The sequence below is a fragment of the Bos javanicus genome, chromosome 3, assembly GCF_032452875.1.
Source record: "Bos javanicus breed banteng chromosome 3, ARS-OSU_banteng_1.0, whole genome shotgun sequence".
Classification (NCBI taxonomy): Eukaryota; Metazoa; Chordata; class Mammalia; order Artiodactyla; family Bovidae; genus Bos; species Bos javanicus.
The window spans coordinates 108,194,793-108,220,889 of record NC_083870.1 but is presented as its reverse complement, the minus strand read 5'-3'; the positions used below and the strand labels follow the sequence as shown (position 1 = coordinate 108,220,889).

At 49.6% G+C, this 26,097-nt stretch overlaps 2 protein-coding genes, 1 long non-coding RNA gene and 1 pseudogene across 3 annotated transcripts; 2 read left to right on the top strand and 2 right to left on the bottom strand.

Annotated features, from left to right (window-relative positions):
* Window positions 1–611: 611 nt before the first annotated feature.
* On the bottom strand, window positions 612–8,212 carry FHL3 (four and a half LIM domains 3). Its single transcript, XM_061412452.1, has 6 exons — window positions 8,060–8,212; window positions 3,021–3,194; window positions 2,758–2,932; window positions 1,772–1,941; window positions 1,475–1,661; window positions 612–1,346 (listed from the first exon to the last, which is right to left on the bottom strand). Exons 2-6 carry the CDS (start codon window positions 3,174–3,176, stop codon window positions 1,192–1,194), a joined length of 843 nt encoding a protein of 280 aa, XP_061268436.1. The 5' UTR covers window positions 3,177–3,194; window positions 8,060–8,212; the 3' UTR covers window positions 612–1,191.
* Window positions 8,213–8,310: 98 nt separating this feature from the next.
* LOC133244811 (uncharacterized) lies at window positions 8,311–10,439 on the top strand. The gene is made up of 2 exons (XR_009735520.1): window positions 8,311–9,803; window positions 9,931–10,439. It is a non-coding gene; the product is annotated as an uncharacterized LOC133244811 (long non-coding RNA).
* A 3,915-nt stretch (window positions 10,440–14,354) lies between these two features.
* On the top strand, window positions 14,355–25,547 carry UTP11 (UTP11 small subunit processome component). The gene is made up of 8 exons (XM_061412453.1): window positions 14,355–14,523; window positions 18,668–18,729; window positions 19,902–20,004; window positions 21,259–21,372; window positions 21,852–21,945; window positions 22,042–22,172; window positions 24,461–24,571; window positions 25,292–25,547. Exons 1-8 carry the CDS (start codon window positions 14,461–14,463, stop codon window positions 25,373–25,375), a joined length of 762 nt encoding a protein of 253 aa, XP_061268437.1. The 5' UTR covers window positions 14,355–14,460; the 3' UTR covers window positions 25,376–25,547.
* On the bottom strand, window positions 20,573–21,260 carry LOC133244810 (transformer-2 protein homolog beta-like; annotated as a pseudogene).
* Window positions 25,548–26,097: the final 550 nt, after the last annotated feature.

Sequence of the window (26,097 nt, the reverse complement as noted above, 5' to 3'; positions counted from 1 at the left end):
CCCCCCACCCCCGGGCTCATTCCCGCCCCCGCCCTTGAATCACGGTGGGGCGGGGCCATGACCCATTCATGCCGGGAATCGGATCCAGATGTTCCCGCGGCGCGTGCAGCTGCATCCTTGCCTTTTTTGGCAAAAAACGTGCGGCCGCGAGCGGATCCCGGGCCGCCTCCGCTAATCCTACGAAAGAGGGGGAAGGGGGCTGAGGGTCTGGGCCCAGACTCGGGATTCGCACTGGATGCTCCGTGGGGTTCGTGGGGGGGCTGTTAAGGGAGGGGAGCGACTTGTACCTGGCGGGGAACCCAACACCAGCCGCCCCCGCCCCGGCTCCGGTCCGCAACCTCCCTAAATCCCTCCCTTCCTCACCGGAGGAAAAAGCCCTTTGCCAGCAGGCGGGGGAGGTGGAAGGGAGGTCGGCTAAGCCAGAGAGGGACGGTAGCGGCGGCGGGGATCCCCTTTCTGGGGAGAGATTTCCCACCCCGCCTGGAAGCTTCCTCCTGACCTGCAGGGAGGAGGTGGGAAGAACCTCCGAGTCCCTTGCTGTGCGAAGGAACCTTCCTTGCCCCTCCAACCCGCCTCCGCCCGCTCCCCCCACCTCCAGCCAAACAGAGGCCTTCACTTTCTCATACTGCTTTATTGCAGAATCTGAAACAGGGGGGCGAGCCAAACCCACCCCTCTGCCCATCTCTGGGCAAAATGGAGCTGAAATGAAAAGAGAAAACACTCACAACACGGGATGGGCAAAAACCTGTACCCTAGGACCCCCTACCCAGTGCTGCCCCAGACAGCCCCATCCTTGGGGATCCCAGTGGGACAGGGGTGGGGAGCGTCAAGCCTGAGTATATTCGACTTTTGAGGACCTCTCAGGCACCCAAAGGAGACCTAAAGTCTTTGGAGACAAGTCTACGTTGAAGGGGGATGGGGTCATGATTTGGGGAAAGGGCTTGGTCTGGGAAGCAAGCCCGACCTGAAGGGAGAGGACAGAGTTCTGGAGTTCAGGTTTGGGGAGGGGATTTGAATGATGATGAAGGCTCCGGGAGAGCCCAAGTTTGGGGGCCCTGGGTCAGGAAGTACCAGATTGAGGATGCTGGAGTGGGGAGGCTGAATCCTGGAGCCCAAGGGGAGCCCCAAATCGGGGAGAGGCTGGGTCCCAGAGGCCGTCTGGAGAAGGAGCCTTAGTCCCGGAGCCCTGGCTCAGGGCCCTGCCTGGCTGCAACCCTGGCACAGCACTTGGTCTCCGTCCGGCACGAAGCCCTGACCCACCAGGGAGGTGGAGCAGCGGGCGCAGGAGAAGCAGCTGTGGTGCCAGTGGCGGTCTTCGAAGGACACATACTTGCCTCCACCGAGTCCTGGAGGGAGGCTGAGGATTAGCGCTGCCGTCTGGAGGGCGGTCCTGTCCCTTGGCCTCACCGAGACCAGGTCCCCTGCCCCCCCCATCTACACCTGACCCACTCCGTCTTTGGACCCCCTGACCCACCTGTGATGGGGCGCTTGCAGCTGCTGCACTTTGGTGCAAAGAGTTCTCCAAAACAGGTCACGCAGTAGGGATCGTCCTCTCGGGAGGTGAACTGCTGCCCTGCCAGGGGCGTCTGGCACCCAGTGCAGACCAGGCATTCTCGATGCCAGGGCTGGTCACGGTATGTCACGCCACCCTGCGTCAGCGTCTGTGGGAGCAGCCTCTGTCAGCAAAGGGGGGGGGCGTGGGGATTCCCACCCCGCAACAGAGCCTTGCTCACCCCCTCCCGAGTGCAGTGGAGCTCCACGCTGCCCCCACCTTGCTGCAGCGGGCGCAGCGAGGAGCAAACTTGTTCTCATAGCAGGGCACGCAGTAGTGAGCGCCCTTGTCGGGCACAAAGGAACGGGAACCCAGCGGCTGCTCACAGCCGCTGCACAGGAAGCAGTGCTCATGCCACGTCTGGCCTCCGTACTCCAGCTTCCGGGACCCTGTGGGGAACAGGGGTCCCATCAGAGGCTGTGTCCCAGGCTCCTGAGTGCCACCCTCTGCTACCCTCCAGGAGGGTCCCTGCTGCTCCCGCAGCCTTGAAAGTGGTGTCCATCCATTTTCACCAGGGTCCCCACCTCGTATGTTACACATGCTAACTTTCCCCCAACACCAGACATGCTGGCTAAGCACATGACCTGAGGGTTTGGCCTAAGTGAAGTCCCCACATGTCCCAGAATATGACGACCTCAGCTGCAACCAGGCCTCTAGGTGATGGGCTCGATGACTCAGTACATGCTAAGCAAGCCCTTATACACCAGATGTGATAGTGTGAGCACACACACAAAGACCCCATCTACGAGGCAAGTGAGTCTAATATCTCAGACATGATACATTCAGTACATAGGAAGCCCCGACATATCCTCATCATGCCAAGTTCCACGTGTTCTAAATCCCCACATTCTATCAGCCATGCAGGTCACCACACGTGTTAAGTTCTCTATGTATCTGTCTTTTCTGTCTTTGCACACAAGCCCCAATGCAACAAACACTGACAATCTCAGTACACTACGTGTGCCAAATGTGTTAAGCCCCCAGGTGTGTATCACGCATGTCAGTCCTTGCACGTGCTGAGCTCCAAAGAGCAAAGAGGCACAACAGATCCTGCACACAGTTTCCAGGAACGTGTGGCATGGCCAGCTCTTTATCAAGCCTCCCTGTACATATCAGACAGGCATGCCAGTCCCACGCACACGCATGGATGCCACACAGATGCCAGGCATGCCAGTCCCACGCAGAGCGAGCCCCTGGGAACATACCGGGCATGACGGTCTCCCCGCAAGCAGAGCACTGCGAGGAGAAGGCACTGCAGTAGCAGTCGTTACAGAGCAGCTCGCTGTCCTGGCAGGTGAAGGGCTCGTCGGCTAGGGAGCGCTGGCAGCGGCAGCAGCGGAAGCAGCCCTCGTGGAAGTGGCGGTCTTCATAGAACAGCTCCTGGAGGGAGCGTGGCAAGGGTGCTGGCACATTTGCCCCCTCCTGCCAGCTTCCACCCACTCCCTGCCCTCCGTGGTCCAGTCCTTACCCGTGAGTCGTGTCCGATCAGCTGCTGGCACTCGGCACATGTGTTGGCGAAGGTGTTGTCATAGCAGGGCACGCAGTAGGGGCCATCGTCTGTCTGGATGTATTTGCGCCCGTACAGGGACTCGCTGCATTTGGCACAGTCAAAGGCTTCGCTCATGGTGGCTGTGAGTGAGCCCTGTTAGGGGCACAAGGTGGGGCAGGGGTCACCCCGAGGAGCTGTGGCTTAGCCACACTGCATTAAAAAAAAAAGAACAAGAGACTAGGCATAGGAAATGCCAGGTCAGAGCAGATGGTGATGGGGAATGGGTGCTTCTGGGAACGTAAGAGTCCTGTATGTTTATTTCTGTATTTAATGTTGGGGGTGAGGGGGATCAGGAAAAAATCAGGAAGCAGAAGTTCTTTTCTTATCTGGGCTCTGGCAGAACTGGGGGGAAGGGGCTTTTCCTGGGTCAGTGACTCATTTCCTGCCCCTACGTTTAGCCTGAGTTTAGCCTCCACTGTCTTTACTGTCTCCAAAAGGCTGTAGGAGCTGGGGCAAGGAGTCACCCTACCCTCTCCCGTATGAACAGTACTCTCACTGGCTCCTGACTCCCAGGAAGGGACATACCCAGAGCCCTGGAGTGAGGAGCTTTGGGATGACAATGGGGCTGTTTGTACCACCCCCCTCTCCCTGCCTCAATCCCATTCAGGAAACAGCAGAGTGTAAGAAGGATGCTGGGCCAGTGAATGGTAGAGGTGGAGGAGGCTGATGGGAGAAATGACATTGGGCCTCCCTTCCCAGGAGAATCCAGCAACAAGGACTTCAGAGGCTCAGCCCAGGTTTAACCAGGAAGGAAATCCTGCAAGCTGGACACAGCCAAGCTTCCCCAGCTGGACCCTCTGCCCTCACCCCACTCCACTTCCCTCTGCATCTTTGGCCACATCAGCCTGGGCAGCCTTGGCCTGCAACATCTGCAGCAGCTGTGACAGCACAGATGGCCAGCTGTCAGGTTTTGCCAGCAACAGGGGAGAAAAAAGGGAAACGAGATGCTTGGGGACAGAGAGGGGAACAGGCGATGACGCAGTGTGCCCTCTGCCCTCTCTCCTGCAGGACATCACTCCTGGCAGTGCCTGCAGAGCCCCAGAATCTTTCCATCCCCTTGGTCATTATTTCCTTCCCCTTGCCTCTGGGAGAAGACAGCCTGTCTCCAGCTTTTCTAAGGGTTTGGGGCTGGGGGAGTGAAGGGCGAGAGAGTGGGAGCCACTGAAGACATCTCCTCTCCAGTCAGGCCCCCTCTAGGGTGGGGAGTCAGGCAAGGGGGAGCACGGAGAGCTGCTGCTGCAGACACCCAGCCCCCCACCAAACCTCAGACACTTTCCATTTTCTCAGGAACAAAGCATGTTTGTGGGATGAGGTCATCCACACAGCTGCCTCTGCAGCAGGAGCTTGGGGAGTAGGGAGGATTAGGAAGTGGGGTTCCTGGTCCCTTCTGCTGCCCCTTGTTCCCATCTCGAGCCCCAAATTCAGAGCTCCCCACCCCAGCCTTCTCCATCAAGAAGCCTGCTCTCTCAGGACTGGGATCTTGGGTGGAGAGGAACCACCAGGACCCTGGGAAGGGGATCTTCTCACAGCTGCAGATGAATCTGAGGAGCACAAAGGGACCCACCAACCCACTCCCCTCATTAGACCCCAGGAACTGGCAGTCCCCAGAGCCTGGCCTGGCTCAAGCTGAAGAAAAAGCCCTCCTTTTCTCAGCCACCCCCAGCAGGAAATTCTAGCAACAAGCGTTGCTCAGACTCGAGGCACCAGCGGATGCCCCAGGCCTGGAGGGCCTGGTTCTTCTGAAGGGGTGACTCGAGCTCGCAGCTACCCTTCTGTCATGGGAGGACACTCAGTTCTTACTCCAGGCCAGGAGCCACCAGGGGCTGGGGTTTTCAGAGTGGAGACTCCTGGGCTGGGGGCTATGCTGGAGGGTGGAGTCCACTTCCCACCATTCAGGCCTAGGTTTCTTCTGGCCCAACATCTGAGGGTGGCCTGGGCTGCCGGCCACTGTGCAGCAGGGGGCCGCACAGGTGGAGAGTAGCCATGCATCACTCTGGGAGAGCCCTGGGCCTTCCCTTCCTTCCTGGCTTGGCCCCCGGCAACCACCTTCCCAGGCCCAGACTAGTCCTAGGTCCGCCCCCTGGGAGGCAGTCACCACTCTGAGACAGGGGCACCCCAAATAGGGAATGGGCGTGGCTTCGGCTTCTCTCCCAGAATTCCCTGGTCCCCTAGTCTGTCCAGCTGGGCTCCGATGAGGACAGAGTGAAGGGCACTCTCAAGGCCCACCTGTCTCTGCCCTTTTTCTGCCCCTCCCCCCTCCCCCTTCCCTGGCAGGGCTGGGGAGCTAAAGGGAGCCTCCATGGCTGGTTGGGGGTTGCGGGGGAGACTGCTCAGTCTGCCAGATGGCGCTCAGCCGCTGCCCTCACCAACACACATACACCTCTACACCTGACTCAGACGCACACTTCTGACACCTCCCCGCAAATCTGCAGCTCAGAATGGCTGGTTAAATGGCTGCAGCCTGTGGTATGTAAAGGCCTGAACTGTGAAATATAAACTTAGGTGATTTCGAGCAAGTCACTTAGGCTCCCTCAGCTTGTTTTCCCATCTAATACTACCTCCTACCTCCTAGGGTTGTTGCCAGACTTGGATATGATGGAAAAAAAAAATCTGATGATACCTGAAAAGCACTTGGGAGATACTAAGTAGTCAGTAAATGGTAGTTCTTAGTGTTTTTATTGATATTATTAGCCCCTTACTCATACTGAGGTCAGACTACAGTTTCTCAGCCAGGCCTGGGTCAGGGGGCTGGGCTGGGACTTGACCTTGACATTCTCAGGGTGGGCCTGGGGAGAAAACTAAAAGGGAACCCCCTAGTTGTGCTGGGGAAACCGAAGAGGCGCAGGCTACGGGGCTCACTGAGACCAGTGGGGGCAAGTCTGACTCCAGTGAACATAATTCTGAAAGCTCCAACATAGGTGTACAGGTATACTCGTCTGCATGCTGTTTTGCCTCTCACAAAGCCCACCCACCATCTGTGTGTACACACTAAGTCACTCCAGTCGTGTCCGACTCTTTGCATCCTTATGTACTGTAGCCCACCAGGCTCCTCTGTCCATGGGATTCTCCAGGCAAGAATACTGGAGTGGGTTGCCATTCCCTTCTCCAGGGGATCTTCCCAGGATTGAACCCGTATCTCCTGCAGCTCCCACATTACAGGCGGATTCTTTATGGCTGAGCCACCAGGGAAGCCCCTACCATTTATCAGATCACACATAAGGCAGGCAGGATAGGGTATCATCCTCACTTTACAGCTGAGTACAGAGGCCAGGGAAAAGGCAGAAGCATGCCCAAAGTCACTCAGGTATCAGAGAGTCCAGGTCCCCTGCCTCCCAGCTGGGAGCCTTTTCTCATTTCCCTAGAAACGGTGGGGGAGGGGGTGTTCAGCATTTAAGGGGGGGGGGACGACGACAGGAGATGCTGGGTGATGTCACTTGTACAAGAGCCTGGCTCTTCTCCCCAGCTGCCGGCCCTGAGACTGGAAGACATCCAGAAGTCTTTCCAAGTACCCCTGCCAACCGCTCAACCCCTTTGCCCCCCTCTACCCCCCACTGTCCATGAGGACCCTGGCCAGGTCCCACAGCTGTGACTCACAATCAGAACTGATCCCTCCTCCCCCAGTTTTCAGGAGTTGACAAGACACTTGAGGGGAGAAATCAAACTCCCCCCGCCTCATCCTTGCTACCAGGCATCAACCCCAAACTCTTCACTCTCTTCTCCCCACCTCCCTCCACCATGGGGGCCTGGGAGTCAGAGCAGTTTGGTAGAAGGGGGGTTGGGAAGCAGGATCCAGCAGCTGCTCTGGGGACAGAAGAGGAACAGTTCATTCACCCCAGGTCCCCCAGGGCTGAAGCAGAGCGTCCAAGACTGGAGTTTAAAAATAAGCTGGGGCTGTCTCCAGCAGTGTGTGAGGCTCCTTCTTGATGTCTTACTGTCTCAGGTCCGCTGCTCTCCTAGTTCTGTTGCCCCACGTCCTCACCTCCCAATCTTTCGGGGCCTGAGTCCTTAGGGGTCTGTCCTGAAAACTGTCACCGTCCCTCCGTGACATCTGTCTCGGTGTCTAACTCTGCTCCGCTCTGGACGTCTGTGTCTGTACTTCAGCAGCTGTCTGTATGTTTCGTGTCTGTATCTCTCCTGTCTGTATCTCTAACCGGCTATCTTCCAACTTCAGCCTCTGTGGATTTCTACCTCCATTCACCCAAGTCTTGGCATCTCAGTGTCTCCAAAGGGTGGAATGTCTCGGTCCTTACCAGTGGCCCTTCTCTATCTCTTAGCATCTCTGTATGTCTGAGTGTCTCTGCCTTCAGTCTCTGGATGTCTCTCTAGGCCTCTCTGAGGCTTGATGACCACAAGACTAATAAAGTTTAAGCTCAGGGGCCCTTCATTTGCGCTGAACCCTCCAAGGCCCTAAACTGGGCCGACAACACGTCTGGGGTCCCTGCATGCTTTTTTCCTAAAGTGTTTCGCTCCACAAAACCTGGGCCCGTCCCCAAGCCTCGGGTCTGCCTCCTGGTGACCTGCGCCCCGGTCTCTGCCCCTGTTTCAGGTATCTCTGCACCCTCCGGTCTAAGCTCGCCGCCGCTCCTGTCCAGTCTCGGTCTCCCGCTCCCACCGGGCTTTCTGGAAGCCGGTTTCTTGAACCCTCTCCCTCGGTCTCTCTCGATTCTCGCTTTTCTATTTCAAACTTGGCCCCCTCCCCCGCCTAACTCGAGTAGCAGCCCCCGCCCCGGCCAGGCGGCCCGGGGCGGTGAGGTCCGGGGGGCGCCCCCGGGGCTCGGCGTCCGCGCGCCACCGGCTCCAGCGGCTTCCCGGCGCCCGCGGCCGGACCCAGGCGGGGCCCCGGGGCAGAGGGCGGGGGCTGCGGCTACCCTTAACCCCCGGCTGACCGTCTCTCCCCTCCCGCCCGAGGGCGGGGGCCGGGAGCGGGGATGGGGAGCCAGGCTCGGCGGGGAGCTCACCTCGAAGCGGGCGGCGAGAGCGGGGCGCGGTGCTCACGCGCGGGGGCGGTAAGGTGGGCAGCCGGGGCCGCGTCCCTCGGCGGCTCCTACCAGCGGGCTGGGCCGAGCCGGGGCCGAGGGAGCAGCCGGCCAGTCTGCCGGCGGCACACGGACTGTGTGGGCGAGTGGGAGCGCGGCCCCAATCCCTCCCCGAGGAAGTGAGCGCGGGGCCCGCCCCGCCCGGACCCCGCCCCCGGCCGCCCCTGCCCGCGGGGTGCGGACCCCGCCCCCGGTCCTCGTCCCGGAGGCTGGGGGCCAGACCCCGCCCCCACCTTCCTTTTAGACTGGAGCTGGCCCCAGCCCCCTTGGCCTAACCTGGCTCTCCCAACCTTCCAGGGCCGCCAGGACCCCGCCCCAGTCCCCTCCCTTCAGCTTTTGCTGGCCTCCCTCCCTTCCCCCCCCCATCTCGCCCCCTTCCCCCCCATCTCCCTTCCCCTCGCCGCCCCCAGCAGCTAGCTGTATTCAATCTTAGGCAAGGGATACCTGGAGGCAGCAGACCAAGGTCCATTTGGGGACCGAGAGAGAGTCCTCCTTCGTGTCCACTTCGTGTTACCGCCCCCTCCCAGTTTACCCGCAGGGATCACACTCAGCCCGAATTTGTAAAAGAGGACTTAGGCCAGCCTGGAGGAGGAGGTGGTTTTTACCCTGCTGTCGCGTCCCTGGCAGTGGGAACCAAGATGTTCTCCGGAAACAAGGAATGAAGCAAGGACCCCCTCTCTAGGGCTTTGACCTTCAAAGGGCTTTATTTCACAACTCTAAAGTGGCGAAAACAGAAGTAACCGCCGCCTCCAGCTCGTCGTGGAGCAGAGAAGACCTTCCTTGGTCTCCACAGTGCCCAGGAATAGTTTTGACCTTTGAGGCCCAGGGGAGACCCATATCCTAGGCCCCATGACTTCAGAGCTTCTCAAGAAGGGGTGTGAGGAGTGTGCATGGATGGGGCGCTTGCAAGGGGTGATGGAGGGAAGTCCTTCTCCCCGACCTTTGCAGTTTCCAACCTTCCGACTTCCTCCCTGTGCCCTGCCTGGGAGGGAGCACTGGCGCCTGCCAGGAACACAAGGCCCCTCCAGGTCCTTGAGGCCACCCCCCCTGGGATCCTCAGGCTTGTCACTAGGAATAAATAGCCTCGATCTGAAGGGGAGGGGAGGGAGGAGGAGGCTGTGCCCCGCTGTTTGCAAAACAGGAGACAACAAACCAACCCTGGAAATAACCTCAGGGTCTAGAGTAGAAATTCAGGGCCCACAGAGGTGCTCCCATCCCCAGCCTGGGTCTGGCCAAACTCTCAGAGACTCATTCCCTCCCAAACTGGGGCTCCTGCATACCCTGCTTTGCCACTTCTGAATCACATACATATCTGCCTTCCTGGTCCCAAGTCACCCTTGAGGCCAGGTTTCCTTTCAAGACTAATTGCTTATTAATTATTGTTGTTCCTGACACCTACTCTGTGCACAGGGACTGAGTTATTCTGGTTCACCACAGCATTCCCAGTATCTACTCCAATGTCTGGCACTCAACAAATATCTGATGAATGAATGAATCACAGACACTGCTTCCATTTGGACTCCCAAGCTGAGATTGGTTCCACAGGCACGTACTACCTGGAGTCCAGGGAGGGAGTAGCCAGTCCAGACTTTGGAATTTGCCTTGCAGGTATAGGAGACTCCCAGCCCTGGGGAGCAGAGGGAAGACTGCCTGGTTGGAGGAGATGGTAAGAAAGGGTTTGCTCTGGGTTGAGGGGACAGTAAAGGTGAGCAGCCTTCAGAAATGGAGTGGTTATGAGTGAGTAAGGAAGATGCTGGATCAAAGGTACCATTGTGGGTCTTTTTTCTTTTTAGTTGAAGTTGGACCATAAAGAAGGCTGAGCGCCAAAGAATTGATGCTTTTGAACTGTGGTGTTGGAGAAGACTCTTGAGAGTCCCTTGGACTGCAAGGAGATCCAACCAGTCAATCCTAAAGGAAATCAGTCCTGAATATTCATTGGAAGGACTGATGCCGAAGCTCCAATACTTTGGCCACCTGATGCGAAGAACTGACTCATTAGAAAAGACCCTGATGCTGGGAAAGATTGAAGGCAGGAGGGGAAGGGGACGACAGAGGATGAGGTGGTTGGATGGCACCACTGACTCGATGGACATGAGTTTGAGCAAACTTCGGGGGATGGTGAAGGACAGGGAGGCCTGGCATGCTGCAGTCCATGGAATCGCAAAGAGTCGGACTTGACTGAGCTACTGAACAACAACAATAATTGATTTACAATGTTGCATTAATTTTTGCTGTACAGCAAAGTGATTTGGGGTCTCTGGTTTTACTCAGTTTGAATCTCTGATGAGCAGCCTGAATAAGAGTCAGTGTTTCCTGAGTTCTTACTTTGCACCAGTCCCCGCCTAAGCATTTTACATATATTAATGCACTTGATTATCCAACAGCTTTGTGAAATATGTAATTTTATCCTTAAGGATGAGAACATGGAGGCAGCAGAGAGAGTAAGTACCCTGCCAAGGGTTACACAGCTAGTAACAACAAAACCTGGATTCAAATCCAGACAATCAAATGTTAAAGCTCTTTAGGGCCCACCCCCTGCAAAACAAACAAACAAACAAACAAACACAGCTAAACAAAGGGAGCTAGCTTAATCATTAGGCTCCATAGCCTCTGTAGTCATTTAACCTCTTGAACTCTCCAACTCTCGTCTGTTCAGAGTGGTGGACTCCCAGTCTCATTGCATAATTGTGAGGAATGGGTGAGAATACACAGTAGGTATTCAAAATGGGGGACACTCCCCCAACCCCCTGCCGCCCCCAGCTACTGCCCAACTCCCCCAACACTCTCTTTCCTCGTCAAGTGGTAAGATTCTGCTTCTTGGAATCTGGAAGCCCTGGAAAGTTAGGAGATTTTTGACTTGGCCCGGCCTAAGGGAGGGAGACTGGTGTAGGGCAGGGCTGTATCCTTTCCTCTGTCCATTGCCAGCAGGCTCACATTTCCCTGCTTGCTCTAATTTCCCTTGACACAGGTGGACATGCCCCAGGGAGGTCTAGGGATCAGCCTCATGGACTCCCTGTTCCTGTTCCCCATCAGTCTTCTCCACCCCCCCCCTCCTCTCGGGAACAGGTGTGTCTGAGCTGGGGCTGGAAGCACAGCCTGAATGCTGGCCAGGCCGACTGGCCTTGGGTGAGTAGGATCTGGTTGTCTCTCCCCTCAACCCTAGAGGTCCCCACCTTCCTTATCTTGGGGTGGAGAGCGGCTTATTCAGGGTCTCCCAGCTGTTCTCTCACCTTGAAAGTTTACAAAAGGAGGCCCTGGGTGCCTGGTGACTGGCAGGCCTCTCATGGTTTCCTCTGGCTGCTGAATCACTCTCTGATGCTTGTAACCACAAGCCCTCCTTCCCCCTAGTGAGAAAACTCCCTTCCTTCTCTGCTTTATTGCTCATTCTTGCCCGCTGGACTGCCTGCAGCCCCTGCAGGCCTCTTATCTGAGCAGACACCCTCTTTCAGATTGCCCAGAAACACCTTCCTCATGACTCCAAGCCTCGCAATGGGTCTGTGGGTGCAGAGGGTGAAATGACTGACTTCTACAGAGCACAGGGAGAACTAAACAATGCTTAAATGCCAATTATACGCAGGGTATCATGCTAAGTGCCAGTTGTTACTTCCTTTGGTTCTCACAAAAGCCATGCCAGCGTGCATGCCAAGTTGCTTAGATTGTGTCTGACTCTTCGCAGCCCTATGAACGGTAGCCCACCAGGCTCATCTGTCCATGGGATTCTCCAGGCAAGAATATTGGAGTGGATGGTCAAGCCCTCCAGGGGGTCTTCCCAACCCAGGGCTAGAACCCGTGACTCATGTCTCCTGCGTTGGCAGGCAGGTTCTTTACCGCTAGCGCCACCTGGGAAGCCCCACCAAAGCCATATGAGGTGGTTATTACTGTTATCACTATTTTACTGAGTAGTACAGAGGGCTCAGAGAGTTTGACAAGGTGGCCCCAGATCACAAGCTGATAGGTTGTGGACGTGCAATTCAAATCGAGTGTGCAGAGCTGCCTTCTCCTGAACGTCTCTGCCACTAAATGCCTTCTTCAGGGAAAGTGGCAGGAGCTACTGGGGCTGCTACCTGGTCACTCTGCCTGATAGCTGGGCTTCTTAATTGAGGTGAAGCTTGATAGGGCCAGATCATGAAGGTCCTTGTCTTTTGATCGTCACCGATTAATAACAAGTGAGATTGAATTTTGTTAATGTGGGTGGTCTTAGTTGGGCAAGACTCAGACTCAGAGGCAGGAAAAACTTTTCACACAGCAGATCTCAGCTACTTTCAGCTTTTACATGCCCACTGGCTTACTGGGTTCACACTTCTGGGGACTGAGTAGAGGTTTTCTGCAGAGCTCCACAGCTGGAGGGGTGAGCCTTGTGATGAAAATGGGTGCAATTACAGAACTCACTGAAGGTTAGCTCTATGTGGGGGAAAAGAAGCCAAATGCCTCTGGAATGTCCTGCTGTACTCAACATTTTCTCTATTCTTACAGGTAGGTTTAGTTATAATAACAATAATAGATCCAACTGTGAATTTGCCAATGAGTGAACACAATATTAAGGACTTTAAACATATTATTTCATTTAAACCTCATAACAATCCTGTAGGTATAATATTATTACCTCCATTTTACCGATGGAGGACCAAGGTTCAATGAAGCTAACTGTGTCTTGACTGGTAACACACCTCCGTGGTTTATGGTCCCAATCATTACATTGTACTGCCCCTGAGATTCTTTCAGCCACACCTTGAGGGTGTGACTTAGAGCTTTGTAACTAGTGCCATAATATGACTTCTCTGTTCAACTATGAGCCCTTTGACAGCCCTATGAGGCAAGCAGTGCATGCTATTATTATCCTTGGCTTATGCATGAGAAAAATGATGCCATTAAAGTCAAGTAACTGTGTGTGTGTGTGTGTGCGTGTGTGTAGTTAGGGCAAATTCTGGACCAAAAGATATAAAAAGACCAAAATATCCAACTATCCCTTCCTGGGTTGCAGCAGCAAAAATCAGGTGTTGAGAGCTAAGAAGGCAGGGTAGCCCCCTGCACTCAACACCATAAAGGGGTGGGCAGAACACACCTAAGCAACTCCTCTGGCCTGAACCCTGGACACACCCTTGCCCTCACCCCTAATAAGGCACCAGCCTCCCCTCCCAGCTCTTCCCTAGGAAAGGAACCTGCTACTGTTTTTTTGCTCCCGCTTGGAGCTACAGGGGCCGCAGTCAAGTCCTGTTTGAATTTCTTGTCTAGCCTCTTGTTCAGTCGTTCTGACTCTTGGTGACCCCATGCACTGCAGCACACCAGGCTTCCCTGTCCTTCAACATCTCCCCGAGCTCGCTCAAACTCATGTTGAGTTGGTGATGCCATCCAACCATCTCGACTTCTGTCATTCTCTTCTCCTCCCGCCTTCAATCTTTCCCAGTATCAGGGTCTTTTCTAATGAGTCAGCTCTTCACATTAGGTGGCTAAAGTACTGGAGCTTCAGCTTCAGCATCAGTTCAACTCAGTTGCTCTGTAGTGTCTGACTTTGCAGCCTCATGGATTGCAGCACTCCAGGCTTCCCTGTTCATCACCAACTCCCCGGCATCAAGCCTTCCAATGAATATTAAGGATTGATTTCCTTTAGAATTGACTGGTTTGATCTCCTTGCAGTCCAAGGGACTCTCAAGAGTCTTCTCCAACACTACAGTTTAAAAGCATCAATTCTTCAGCGCTCAGCCTTCTTTATGATCCAACTTTCACATCCATATCTCTAGTCAGTTTCTGTTGATTGGGGAAGGCCAGGAACCCTTGTCAGTATCAGAGTAACCTGTCCAACGTTATGTAGACAAGTGGCAGAGCAACAGGTGGTTTTAAGGACTCTTGTCTCTCTTTAGAGCGGTCTTCCAGATACACCGGGAAATTCACAAGGCTCCTAGCTTTAAACGTACCGCTTAAATACAGCAAGTGGAGCGGCGCTGTAGGAGACCGCGCATGCGCACACTCCAGGCCCAATTCGGTCCGAGGGCTGTGCCAGCCACGTGTTCCCAGGTGCCAACGCGGAGCCGAGCGCGAAGGCGAGGTTTCGGTACACGTGGACAAGCTCTGGCGAATAAGAACGGGAGGTTGTAGAGTCACGAGACTAGACCTAGAGAACTACACTTCCCAGAAGTAGCCTGTGGTGGACGCCTTCACTAGATGACGTATTTCCGGAAAGACAGCCGCTGGATAGGCTGCGGGGAGGAAGTGGGCGGTTCTAAGTCGCTGGTGGCTTGGCTTATTTCCGGTAGGGTCCGTGGTCCGGCGGCTGAAGCGGTACGAAATCGGCATTGTGTACAGAGGTTTTCCAGAAGTGAGCAGACATGGCGGCGGCATTTCGGAAGGCGGCTAAGTCCAGGCAGCGGGAACACCGAGAGCGAAGCCAGGTAGGGTACCACAGGCCCCACTGAGCGCTTGCCGGTGGCCCCATGTGCTATTCCCGCCCCAGCCCTCCCTACCCCACCACCTGCGGATCTTGGCCTTCTCCTTGCGGGCATGGTACAAGTAAATATATGTAAATATATGCTAGCGACGCCGGCGTGGCTGGGGCGGAGCCTCGCCGTTGGGGAGGAGAGCATGTTCGTTCTCGCTAGGAAAAGAACGGCTGTCCTTAATCCTGGGAGATAGGGCTATCTTGCAAGGTTTCGGTGAGGTGGTTAAATAAGATATTGTGTGAAAAGTGTTTGATTTTCTTACGGGAAGTTGAGGTCAAAGTTCACACAGCCATTAAGTGTCCCGACTGGAACCGGAGTCCGTATTTAAAGATGCTCAGCTCTGTCCACTGTGTCTGTGGGCTGAGCCCAAAGAGATCGGTGTTACTAATGCAGTATCATCATCATGCCTGGGTTTTGAGGTTCCCTGAAGATCTGCTGCATATGCTTTTTGTTATGTCTCCCCCCGTAATGTTCATGTTTTCCAAGCCCATTATATAGATGGGGAAAATGAAGTTCACAGAACAGAATTGGCTTGCCCGGTCATAAACACCAAATTCAGGTAAACAGTCGTAGGACTTTTGTGCGGGGTTTCCCTGTGTGGGGAACTTGAGTGGGAATTCGTTTAATGTAGGCAGAATCCATTATTCCACTACTCTCAGGAATCACACAATATCCTATCCAGAAAGGCCCGTAGGGATGTCTGGTCCAACTTCGTATTACAGATGGGAAAGGGAGAAGGATGTGTCTAAAGTTGTGTCACTGATGGGATGGGATGGAACTAAGGCCTCCAACCACAGTTTAGTCTTCTGGCTTAATGGCATTTATCAGACATTTATTGTGAACTTGCTGTGTGCTCAGTGGTGTGTTTGGAGTAGTGTAATTTGCCACCTTGTTTGGACCTATATATCAGATCAGATCAGTTGCTCAGTCGTGTCCGACTCTTTGCGACCCCATGAATCGCAGCACGCCAGGCCTCCCTGTCCATCACCAGCTCCTGGAGTTCACTCAGACTCATGTCCATCGAGTCAGTGATGCCATCCAGCCATCTCATCCTCTGTCGTCCCCTTCTCCTCCTGCCCCCAATCCCTCCCAGCATCAGAGTCTTTTCCAATGAGTCAACTCTTTGCATGAGGTGGCCAAAGTATTGGAGTTTCAGCTTTAGCATCATTCCTTCCAAAGAAATCCCAGGGCTGATCTCCTTCAGAATGGACTGGTTGGATCTCCTTGCACTCCAAGGGACTCTCAAGAGTCTTCTCCAACACCACAGTTCAAAAGCATCAATTCTTCGGTGCTCAGCCTTCTTCACAGTCCAACTCTCAAATCCATACATGACCACAGGAAAAACCATAGCCTTGACTAGACGGACCTTTGTTGGCAAAGTAATGTCTCTGCTTTTGAATATGCTATCTAGGTTGGTCATAACTTTCCTTCCAAGGAGTAAGCGTCTTTTAATTTCATGGCTGCAGTCACCATCTGCAGTGATTTTGGAGCCCAGAAAAATAAAGTCTGACACTGTTTCCACTGTTTCCCCATCTATATATAGATACGTCTAAAAGTAATAACAGCTAGCAGTGCTTACTATGTGCCAGAGCCAGACAGTGCAGAATGCTTTACTCTATTATCTCATTTAGCTCTCAATAGTGTGTGAAAGTAGGCACCACTATTATGTTACATTTGCAGATGGAGAAGCTAAGGCTTAGGTAGGTTGAATAATTTGCCCAAAGACATACACCTATAGCTGGCAGTTGACAAAGTCAGGGATCAGATCTCTGAATCCAAAAGCCACCAAAGGTTGAACAAAGAAGCAGCTTTGTAAGAGATGTGTTAAAAATGCCCAATGAGAGGGGGAGAAAAAAAAGGAAAAAAAAATTCTTAAAAAAAGGAAAAACAAGGAGAGATGATGAAAGAAAGCATCACTATGAGATCTGTTGGACTTGGAAGGCAACGATAATAGCTGTCCCTTTGAGCACTGACCATATGCTAGGTCCAGCCTAACGTGCTGTATAAGGATTATCTCGTAATCCTACAACATCCCTGTGAGGAGGATGTTATCCTCATTTTACAAATGAGGAATCTGATGCTTAAAGAGCCTGCCTAGTGTGACCAAAGGCACAATTTTGAGTAGTTGATTTAGATTCATAGAGAAGACAGAGGCCATGTGTGAGTGGGAGTAGAGGGTCTTTGTGGGAGAGGTGAGAAGGCCATACTGGAAAGGGTGGTAAACACATTGAAGAGAGCAGTCCCTATTTGGGTAAAGTTTGGACTCTTTCCTGTAGGTCCTCACTGCAGCAGTAGGGGAGCACTGGAAGATAGTTGGTATGGAAGGGGTAATTATGTGAACTATTTCAGATTCAGTGCCAGGCTTCCTTCTGTAATGCAGGTGTACATTCAAGTGGACATGACAGATTTCAAGATTTCTGCCTCACTTTGTTGCTCTTTTGACCCTTGGGTTTTCTCTCTCTACTGTCAGCCTCCCTTTGCTGTAATTAAAATAATGATCAGGAGAGGGCTTGGGTATTCTTTTAAATACTGAGTTATTTCTTGCATCACTTCAGGGGTGAGGATGAGAAAATAGACTTAAAAATCCCGTCCAAGTTATTATAGAAGTTTAAACAGTGAGTTTACGTACTTCATCAAAGATGAAGATCATTCAGAGTGGAAGAGGATGCAGTGTAGGAGAGTGGGGAAGAGCAGACTGTGGCCCCAGATAGAATGGGTCTAGTTCTAGCTTTGCCACTTACTAGTTCTGTCTGTGTTCTTGGGCAAGCTGTTTGTTAAACTGCCTTCCCTTTTTGGAAAAATGGGATAACAGTTGTGCCTGCTTTATCTGCTTTCCATGATTGTTTGGGGATAAATGAGATTGTGTTTAATGAGCCTAGCAGATTGCTTTGTAGTAGTGATTTTTTTTTTCCACATTGATAAAAATTTTATTTACTCATGTTATATACTTATCCTTATAGGAGAATAGGCTTTTTTTTTTTTTAAACCTTCTGGGAATGTCAAAGCTCCTAGATGTTACAAACTAAAGTAAAAGTACATGCAAATTCTTTATAATGATTTTTTCTTTCCTTTAATTTTATGTTTTCAAAATTGCCTAAGATGTAGTAGTAATTTTTAGCAAACGTGGCCTGTTATGTTGATGTAGGCAAAAGTTGGTAGCACTGACCTTGCCATAGGTTAAGTACTGAACAAGTGATAGCTTGTAGAAAGATAATACCAAGATTTAATCCTCGTACCTCCCATGCTATCCAAGTTCTCTATTAGAGAAAGTATTTTCTGTCATTCTTGGTTTTCTCTCATGCTTTGTACCAAAATTAGAATTCTGACAGGACACACATGCTGGGCAGCTGCTGTGTCCCGGCGGCTACCACTCGAAAGTCTCCTTTGATTCTCAGGCTGATCATGAGAAGGAGGTCCTGTTATTCTCACTTGATGGTTGCTGTTGTTCAATTGCTTAATCATGTCCAACTCTTGGTGACCCCACGGACTGCAGCACGCCAGGCTTCCCTGTCCTCTACTATCTCCCAGAGTTTGCTCCAGTTCATGTCCATTGAGTCGGTGATATTATCTAACCATCTTATTCTCTGCCACCCTCTTTTCCTTTGACTTCAATCTTTTGAAGCACTTTATAGTTACGAAACAGCAACTTGGAGAAGTGAAGTGACTTGCGCAAGGTCATAGATTGTTAAGAGGTACGGCTTGGATTTGAACCCAGTTCTTCAGACTCTAAATTTAGCTCTCTTAACCACAGTTGCTTCCCTGTTACTATGTTTTCCCTTCATAGTATTTTATAAACCCCTGGATTAAGTCCGTAGTAATTTTAGTACAGCTGGCAACTGCTCGTTTAGTGCCGAGTCATTGTTGCCTTTCTCTGTCCTTAATAGGCCAGGAAGCCTACTATGGCAGTGCTCGTGGCCTCTCAGCCCTGGGCAGAGCCCAGTCGGGGGAGGGAGGGAGCGGGGTAGCACATTGGCCGCCAGGACATGGATCTCCTGAGCGCTCCAGAGACTCTCCTTCCTGTCAGGTGTCATGTTGATTCGGATATGTGTTTGCTGAGGAAACTAAGCACTTTTTTTTTTTTCCTTTTGTTTTCTAGCCCGGCTTTCGAAAACATCTGGGCCTGCTGGAGAAAAAGAAAGATTACAAGCTTCGTGCAGAGTGAGTGCAGTCCTTCTAGTAGAGGTGCTGCCAAAAAAGCTTACAACCTCCCTGTATTGCAGCTGAATTGCCTGAGTCCAACAAGGGACAGTTTCCTGCCATTGATAAAATGGCCAGAAGCTCTGGCGACCCGTCAGATACTTTTCTGGGACCCTAACTTCTCTCTTTGTTTAGGTGGCGCGTTATTTATTTAACTGTCATTGCATTGTGAATTTTTTTTATTATGTTGTTCCAGATCGTTTTCTCATGGTGGCTTTGATTTGCTTCTGCCTTGGTGTTTGAGCCAAAAGCTGAATCTTTTTTTCTCTCTTTTCTTGACGTTCAAGATAAAATCTAACATTCCAGTTGTTGAGTCTCTTACATCACCATGTGTGGTGTGGAATGAAGAGATGTGAAAGATGGATTCATGGGACTGAGCGTGGGTGATAATGAACTCTGACAATTATCCCCATTCTTCTTCTTCTTTAGCACTTTATTTGCAAAGTATTTTATAATTATTTGTTAGCCATGCATGTCAGCTGAGGTCCTTTTTTATTCTCCCAGAGCAGATGGTGATGAATTCAGTGGGTTGCTCTGGGTCCTAGAGTTTTTCAGGCAGATAATAATAATAACTGAGACAGTGTTCTATGAGAGTTATCATTTTTATACTTAGTTATTCCACCTAGCAACCTTGAGCGGATACTGTTATCACGCCCATTCCCCAAATTAAATTGGGATGCAGAGTGGTTAACTAACGTATCCAAGATTACTCAGCCAGAAGTGGTGGAGTCAAGGTTTGAACACAGACTGTCTGGCTCCAGAGTCCACGATTTTAGTTGCTGTGCTGTACTACAACGTGTAGTTTAATTTGGTTACTTGGTGCTCAGACTTGCCTCAAAGCCTTGTCTGAGTAGTTCTAATCTGTGCTTTGTTGGGTTTCTCCCTGTAATGATGTAAATGGCACTAAAACTTACATGAAAAAATGACTGTTATTAGTTTCAGGTAAAACTGGGATAGGAGTGAAACCACAGAGAGGTGAACAAGGTCTGCAACAGTGGAGTGTGGATCGAATCTAGTTACCACTGCAGCTCTTTTGAGTTTCATTTTGTATATATCACTAGATGCCTGTAAAGTTTGCTTGTTGTGTTTTTTTTCTTCTTTTCTGCTGTGAACTTGTTTAACCTGCTTTTTAGTGACTACCGGAAAAAGCAAGAATACCTCAGAGCTCTCCGGAAAAAGGCTCTGGAAAAAAATCCAGATGAATTCTACTATAAAATGACCCGGGTTAAACTCCAGGTGAGTGCCTAATGGATCAGTTGGTATTTTGAGCTGCAGCTCAAAAAGGAAAATAGGGATGAGGGAGGAAATGGAGAGACAGGATCTTGGGCTTTTATTTAGCCCTTCTCCAGTTGGTCAGGTGCTCCTGGTCAGTATCCAAGGTGAAGCTGTCCTTTCACAAGCACCATGCGTTTCTGCCCGAGTCTCAGTCGTTTGATGCCTGGAACCGTTTCCGTTCTTCCTTTTCTTTTTATGTTAGAAAAGTAAAACCCGAACTTTATTGTTGCTTTTTGCGTTTGGAAGGATTTTACACACAGGCTTTGATCTTCAGAGTACCCTGGATTCGGTAGAAAAACCATTTAAATGAAATTTTGTACAGTAGAAACTTTTCGGCAATCAAAATTTAGACTGTAAAAAAATATATGCAGAACATGCTTTTCTGAAAACATTGAACAAAGTGCTGAATGCAGAATGAAAGTAAGATTTTAATTCCACCAAAAGTAGTCATCATAGAAGGTGTAAAAGTCACTGTTCACTTTAAAAAATATATTATCCACAGACAATATCCTAACTCGAGGATGGGCTTTAGAAAGTCTTCAACTTCTTGCTTTAATAGCAGTGAGGTGAATATGATTGAGCTCTAGAGTGTGATCTGTATCCTCCACAACTACAGTAGGGAGAAGGTGACTGTCTTCTGCAGGTCTGATCCCTGTCTTTAGCAGTTCCCCATCCTCCTCCTTCACTTCCTTTGTAAGATCCACTATGACAGTCCTGAACATCATAGCCTCAATCATATCCTCTGTTGTAAAATCTTGACGGCATGAGCTGCTGTAGGTAGATCTCCCCTTGTAGATTCCTGGTGTAGGATTATGTGGTCTTTTTGCTATAGAGTAATCAACTCTGATCCTACGTTCATCAAGCTCCATTCCATTGGCACACTCTTTTGCTTCCTTGGCATCATCTACATTTTCAAAGTATACAAACCGGAACATCTAGACTGCTGGTCATAATGCAATAGACATGTCAGCCATTGGGCCATATTTAGAGAACACTTCCTTTAGACCTCTGTCTGTAGTGTGCAGGTTCAATCCAAATACTGCCGGAGCTGTTCTGAGTTGGTGACAGGAGGTGCTGAGTTGAACATGTGTCTTAGAGGCCTGGTGCATTGAGTGGCTGTTATATGTAGCCTTTGGTCCAGCCATGAACTGTGCCTACAACTTGTTAATGATTTTACTGTAATAGGAACTGTATGTTCTCAATTTGGATTTTTAGGATGGAGTTCATGTTATTAAGGAGACGAAGGAAGAAGTAACTCCAGAACAGCTGAAGCTAATGAGAACTCAGGATATCAAATATATAGAAATGAAAAGGGTTGCAGAAGCAAAGGTAAACAACTAAAAATGTTTATTCTGATATGTTTTTATTGGTTAAGAAGAGAAATAGAAATCCATTGATCTCAAGTTATAAGTTGATTCCTTCTGGCATTTCTAATCTTAAAGTACACTTAATTATGATAATGTTTTAAAGGTATAGTTAGCATGGTAGAGTAGAAAGAGGTCAAGTTTGAGAATGAGACAGATTTAGGTTTAAATTCTGGCTCTGCTTTTTATTAACCCCATGATTATGGACAAATGAACTTCCTGGGGCTGTTTCCTTATTTCTATCTCATAGAATTATTGTAAGGATTAAATGAGTTTTGTGCAATGCCTGGCTTGATACATTTTAGTGATCCTTTCTTTTGAAAGAATGAAGCAAATTCTTTGCTGGCTGGTGATAATGATGTGAAATGGTCTAAACTTTTGCAAATTCATTTCTGATATCCTAGAAGAACCCAACATAAAATGAGACCATATTCTGTGTTGCAGAAAATTGAAAGACTAAAAGCAGAGCTCCATCTGCTGGATTTCCAGGGGAAGCAACAGAATAAACATGTGTTTTTTTTTGACACCAAAAAGGAAGGTATGAAATGTTTGAAGGTTTCTGGGACAGTCTAGCATGTTGGTCTGTGTTGTTTGGTGTTAGAGACAGCACCTTAAGGATTGTCTTGACTTTTAGTTGAACAGTTTGATATTGCCACTCACCTGCGAACAGCCCCAGAACTAGTTGACAGAGTCTTTAACAGACCCACGATAGAGACCTTGCAGAAGGAGAAAGTGAAAGGAGTTAACAATCAGACTCGACTTAAGGTAAGTTTCTCCATTTTTCTTCAGGTCTGAGTTTATGGGAATCTAGGTTCCTTTCCTCCTTTTCCCCCCGCTGTCTCCCCCACACTGTCTCACCTCTCCACCCCCCAACCCCCCCGCACAGCATTCTATAAGATTATTTGTGGAAAAAGTACTAAGTTCTCTTTGGAGAAACAGAAGGAGAATTTGGTGATGGGAATGGAAGTGGAGGAAGGTTTCTTAGTTTCTAAGATTAGAGGATGTGTGGCATAGTGGTCAGGACCATAGGTTCTGGTCTTTAGGTCTGCCTTTGTTTTCTTCTCTTTTTTTTTCTTTTTTGGCCATGCTGTGAAGTTTGTGAGATCTTGGTTCCCTGACCAGAAATTGAATCTGGCCCCCAGCAAAGCACAGGTTCCTAACCATTGCACCACCAGGGAATTCCCTAGGTCTGCATTTGACTCCACTTCTGACCCTGGGCTTATGCTTTCAATGCTGTAACAGATGGTAACAGTTTTAAAATACAGAGAAGAGGGGAGGGGGACACTGAAGATGAAGGGATTTGGTATACTTTGATATTAAACCTTTAACAGTGCCTATGCATATCCCAAGGTCTTTCATGTTCTGCATTTGTAGCCCAGATTTTGGATCGATTTGTCCTTATGGTGTTTTCCATTGCTGTAACTGGGTTCATGCAGAAGACATGCTTTTCCTCCAAGTCTTCTGGAGTTGAACTCTCACTTCTGACTGATTCATTTAAAAAACTGCTGTCAGTGTGTTTCAAGCAGACAGCTGTTCTGTTTTGATTTGAATCATTTACACCGCATCAGCTTTGCTTCCAATGTTTAATTTCACAGCAGCTTCTCTAGCTCAGAGGCAGCTAAACTTGCTTTAGTAATATAAATACCCGTAATTAGTTTGACTATATTGGGTAATCCCATAAATTTGACAGTCTGTGCAATGAAGTGAAAACAAAAGCTGTCTGAAACCACTGCTGTGAGACTATGCTAGAATTGGTGAATCGTTTACGTCTGAGGCCCAGTAATATTTGAAGATAACACTTCCAGCTGAAGAGCTGGCTGACTAGTGTTCTAGTGCTAACCTTGTTTGTCAGGGAGTTGTGTTTTCAATTAGCTGTGTTACTGACGCGTCTCAAGTATGCAGTGGTCCCTAAAGAGATTGGTCCTGTGTAGGACAGTTCACCAACATACCTTTGGAGAAGCTGGGAAAGTTTGAATCTTGCCCTTTTGTCTGGTGGTGGTGGTGGTTTTAAATCTCTTATTGAAAGCAAAATTATTTTGATTAATAAGAGACTGCTAGTGGTGGCTTACAAGGGAATTTTTAGTCTGTAACTTGGAGGGTTTGGGAAATCCATGAATGGCTTTAGGAAGTCTGTGAACACCTTCTTCCCACCTTAAAATTTTATGTGACTAGGTATGTATGTTTGTATGAATTTATACAAACATATATGTACATTTATGTGAAGAAAGACTCTCCAGAAAAAGAAAGAATCCAAAGCTTTCATCAGTTTCTCAGAGGTCATAATTCCCTCTTATCGAAGGGCCATTTCTTTCTTTTTTTTTTTATTTTTGGTTGCTCTGGGTCTTTTTGCTGCACAGGGGTTTTCTCTGGTTGTGGCGAGCATGGCTACTCTCTCGTTGCGGTGCAGCTCATCGTGGTGGTTTTTCTTGTTCCGGAGCATGGGCTCTAGGGCTCGCCGGCTCAACAGTTGTGACACATGGGCTTAGTTGCTCTGTGGCACGTGAGATCTTCCCGGACGAGGGTTCGAACCTGTGTCCCCTGCACTGGCAGGTGAGTTCCTATGCGCTGTGTCACCAAGGAAGAGTTCAGGACCACTGGACTTTGAGGGGTCATCAACAGTGAGAATTTTCAGGTCAGCTTTTACTGACAGAGAGTCCTTCTGCTCTCTTGAGTTCTGCGGTCACTGCCCAGGGACCCTTCTCTGCTTCTCTATATACTGTGTCACGTTAGGTGACTGGGATGCTCACACAAAGGGTGAAGCAGCTCTGAGTAGTAGTGGAAAGATTCCTGGGATCTGTGAGTCTCGAGGCGCAGCCCTGCCTCTCTCCAGGTGAACCGTGTGTCCCTGGGTAAGTCACCAAGGTTCCATTGGCCTCTGGAATGCAGTGCTCTTAAAATGGACAACTTCAGAGTGTCTTGTTACATTGATTCTGGAGTAAGGAGGGAATTGACGAAACCATTTATGCATTTGGGCCTAAGTGGACTCAAAAACAGTTTCTTACTCGTTTTTATTGTATTAATTGTTTCACTGAAAAGGTGTGCTTCCTCTGCAGCGGATAGCGAAAGAGAGGCAGAAGCAGTATGACTGCCTGACACAGCGGATTGAGCGTGAGAGGAAATTGTTCGTTATTGCGCAGAAAATTCAGACTCGCAAAGACCTTCTGGTGAGGAGTGAGAGCCTTAGGCATTCATTTTATTTTTTTCCTTGTAAAGGTCTTAACTGAAACTGGATTTCAGCTTTGTGTAAATCAACCCCAGTGAAAATGTCTGCTCCTCAGGGGCAGTGGTTTGAGCCAGTGTCTGTTACTCTGACAGTGTTGAAATGTTCCTTGATTAAGAAGGTAATAAGGGGCTTATTAGTCAGTGCTTTGGAACAGCCAAGGGTAGGATTGGGTGGCATGTGAACTTTATAGCTTATGAACAGCTATCTGTAACATTTAAACAGGTTAACAAAACAGTGCGTGTCGTTCACTGGTATTTAAAAATAGACAACATTGTGTAGTTAAATAGCAGAGCTAAGGAATATAAGATGCCCCTTTCATATTATTATCATTCCTCTAAATGTCAAATTCTTTGGCTTTGCAGATCATTTTGGTCTGCCTTTCTCAACTGGGGTTCCATAAGAGAAGCCCTACCAAAAAAGAATTAATGATTTGAGTACCTTTCTTCTCAGTTTTCACAAGAACTTCTGCACAGCCAACCAGCATCATTACGGAAGCCTGGGGGAGGACTTGAGTCATCCAGTCAGGGATGCCTTAGGACGAAGGGCTTTGTCTCTTTTGAATGTTGAGATGGGCTGAATTAGGGGCTTTAGTTATTAAACTTTCTATTTTACACAGCCCTCTCTTGTTACAGCCTTTACTGGTAACTTTTTTATTTTGTAGGATAAAACTCAGAAGGTAAAAGTGAAGAAAGAAACGGTGAACTCCCCAGCTATTTACAAATTTGAGAGTCGTCGGAAGCGTTGAAGTTTATAGATAAGCCTTCTCATTCCACATGGAGCAGAGTTTACATTTTCTTCTCCCAGTAACTTCAAATTCCATTGGTCGAAGTGACTTGGTTTTCCTGTTTGTAACCATAATTTTTTTGTAGATTTGACATTCGATACAAACAACATTAAAGCCCCTTCCCCCATCTGAATTGTGGGTTGTTGAATTCAGTCTGTTTTTGGGCTGAGCCGTGCAGGCTCTGAGATCCCAGCTCCCCTACCAGGGATCCAACCCAGGCCCGGGGCAATGAAAGTGCCAAAGTCCAGCCACTGAACCGCGTGGAACTGCCTGACCCCAGTCTTACTTTTCTATAATTTCATTTTTTTCATTTTATAAGGAGTATAATCTTTTATATAGCAAGTTTGGCAAACAGATGAGTTCATTCCTAACCCCAACACTTACTCAAGAACAGCAGGTAACTTTTGCGTATACTTACAGGCTAGGACGTCAGGGGAGCCAGGGCGAGCACTACCCAGAGCACCCTGGGTGGTTTCCGCCATCTGTGGGGGTCGGCACTGTTGGTGGTGTTTGTGTTTTGGAGTTGTAATTAAATTCTTCTATGGCTGACTTTTTTCATTTACTATTAAATCGTTAGCTCTTTTCCATTTGGTTACATCATTAAATTTTTAATATATGCTCACAGTAAAAACTAAATATTTTTAATATTTGCATAATGTTTTATCTAGTGGATAAACTGATTT

What these genes read in the sequence shown, in the direction of transcription:
- FHL3 (XM_061412452.1), bottom strand. Translation starts at nt 3,176, where the DNA reads ATGAGCGAAGCCTTTGACTGTGCCAAATGCAGCGAGTCCCTGTACGGG. An exon ending in CGGGGAGACCGTCATGCCCG is followed by an intron (nt 1,942 to 2,757) that starts GTATGTTCCCAG and finishes TGTTCCCCACAG; the next exon opens with GGTCCCGGAAGCTGGAGTAC. An exon ending in GCTGCGCCCGCTGCAGCAAG is followed by an intron (nt 1,662 to 1,771) that starts GTGGGGGCAGCG and finishes CTGCTCCCACAG; the next exon opens with ACGCTGACGCAGGGTGGCGT.
- UTP11 (XM_061412453.1), top strand. Translation starts at nt 14,461, where the DNA reads ATGGCGGCGGCATTTCGGAAGGCGGCTAAGTCCAGGCAGCGGGAACAC. An exon ending in AAAGGGTTGCAGAAGCAAAG is followed by an intron (nt 21,373 to 21,851) that starts GTAAACAACTAA and finishes TCTGTGTTGCAG; the next exon opens with AAAATTGAAAGACTAAAAGC. An exon ending in AGACTCGCAAAGACCTTCTG is followed by an intron (nt 24,572 to 25,291) that starts GTGAGGAGTGAG and finishes TTTATTTTGTAG; the next exon opens with GATAAAACTCAGAAGGTAAA.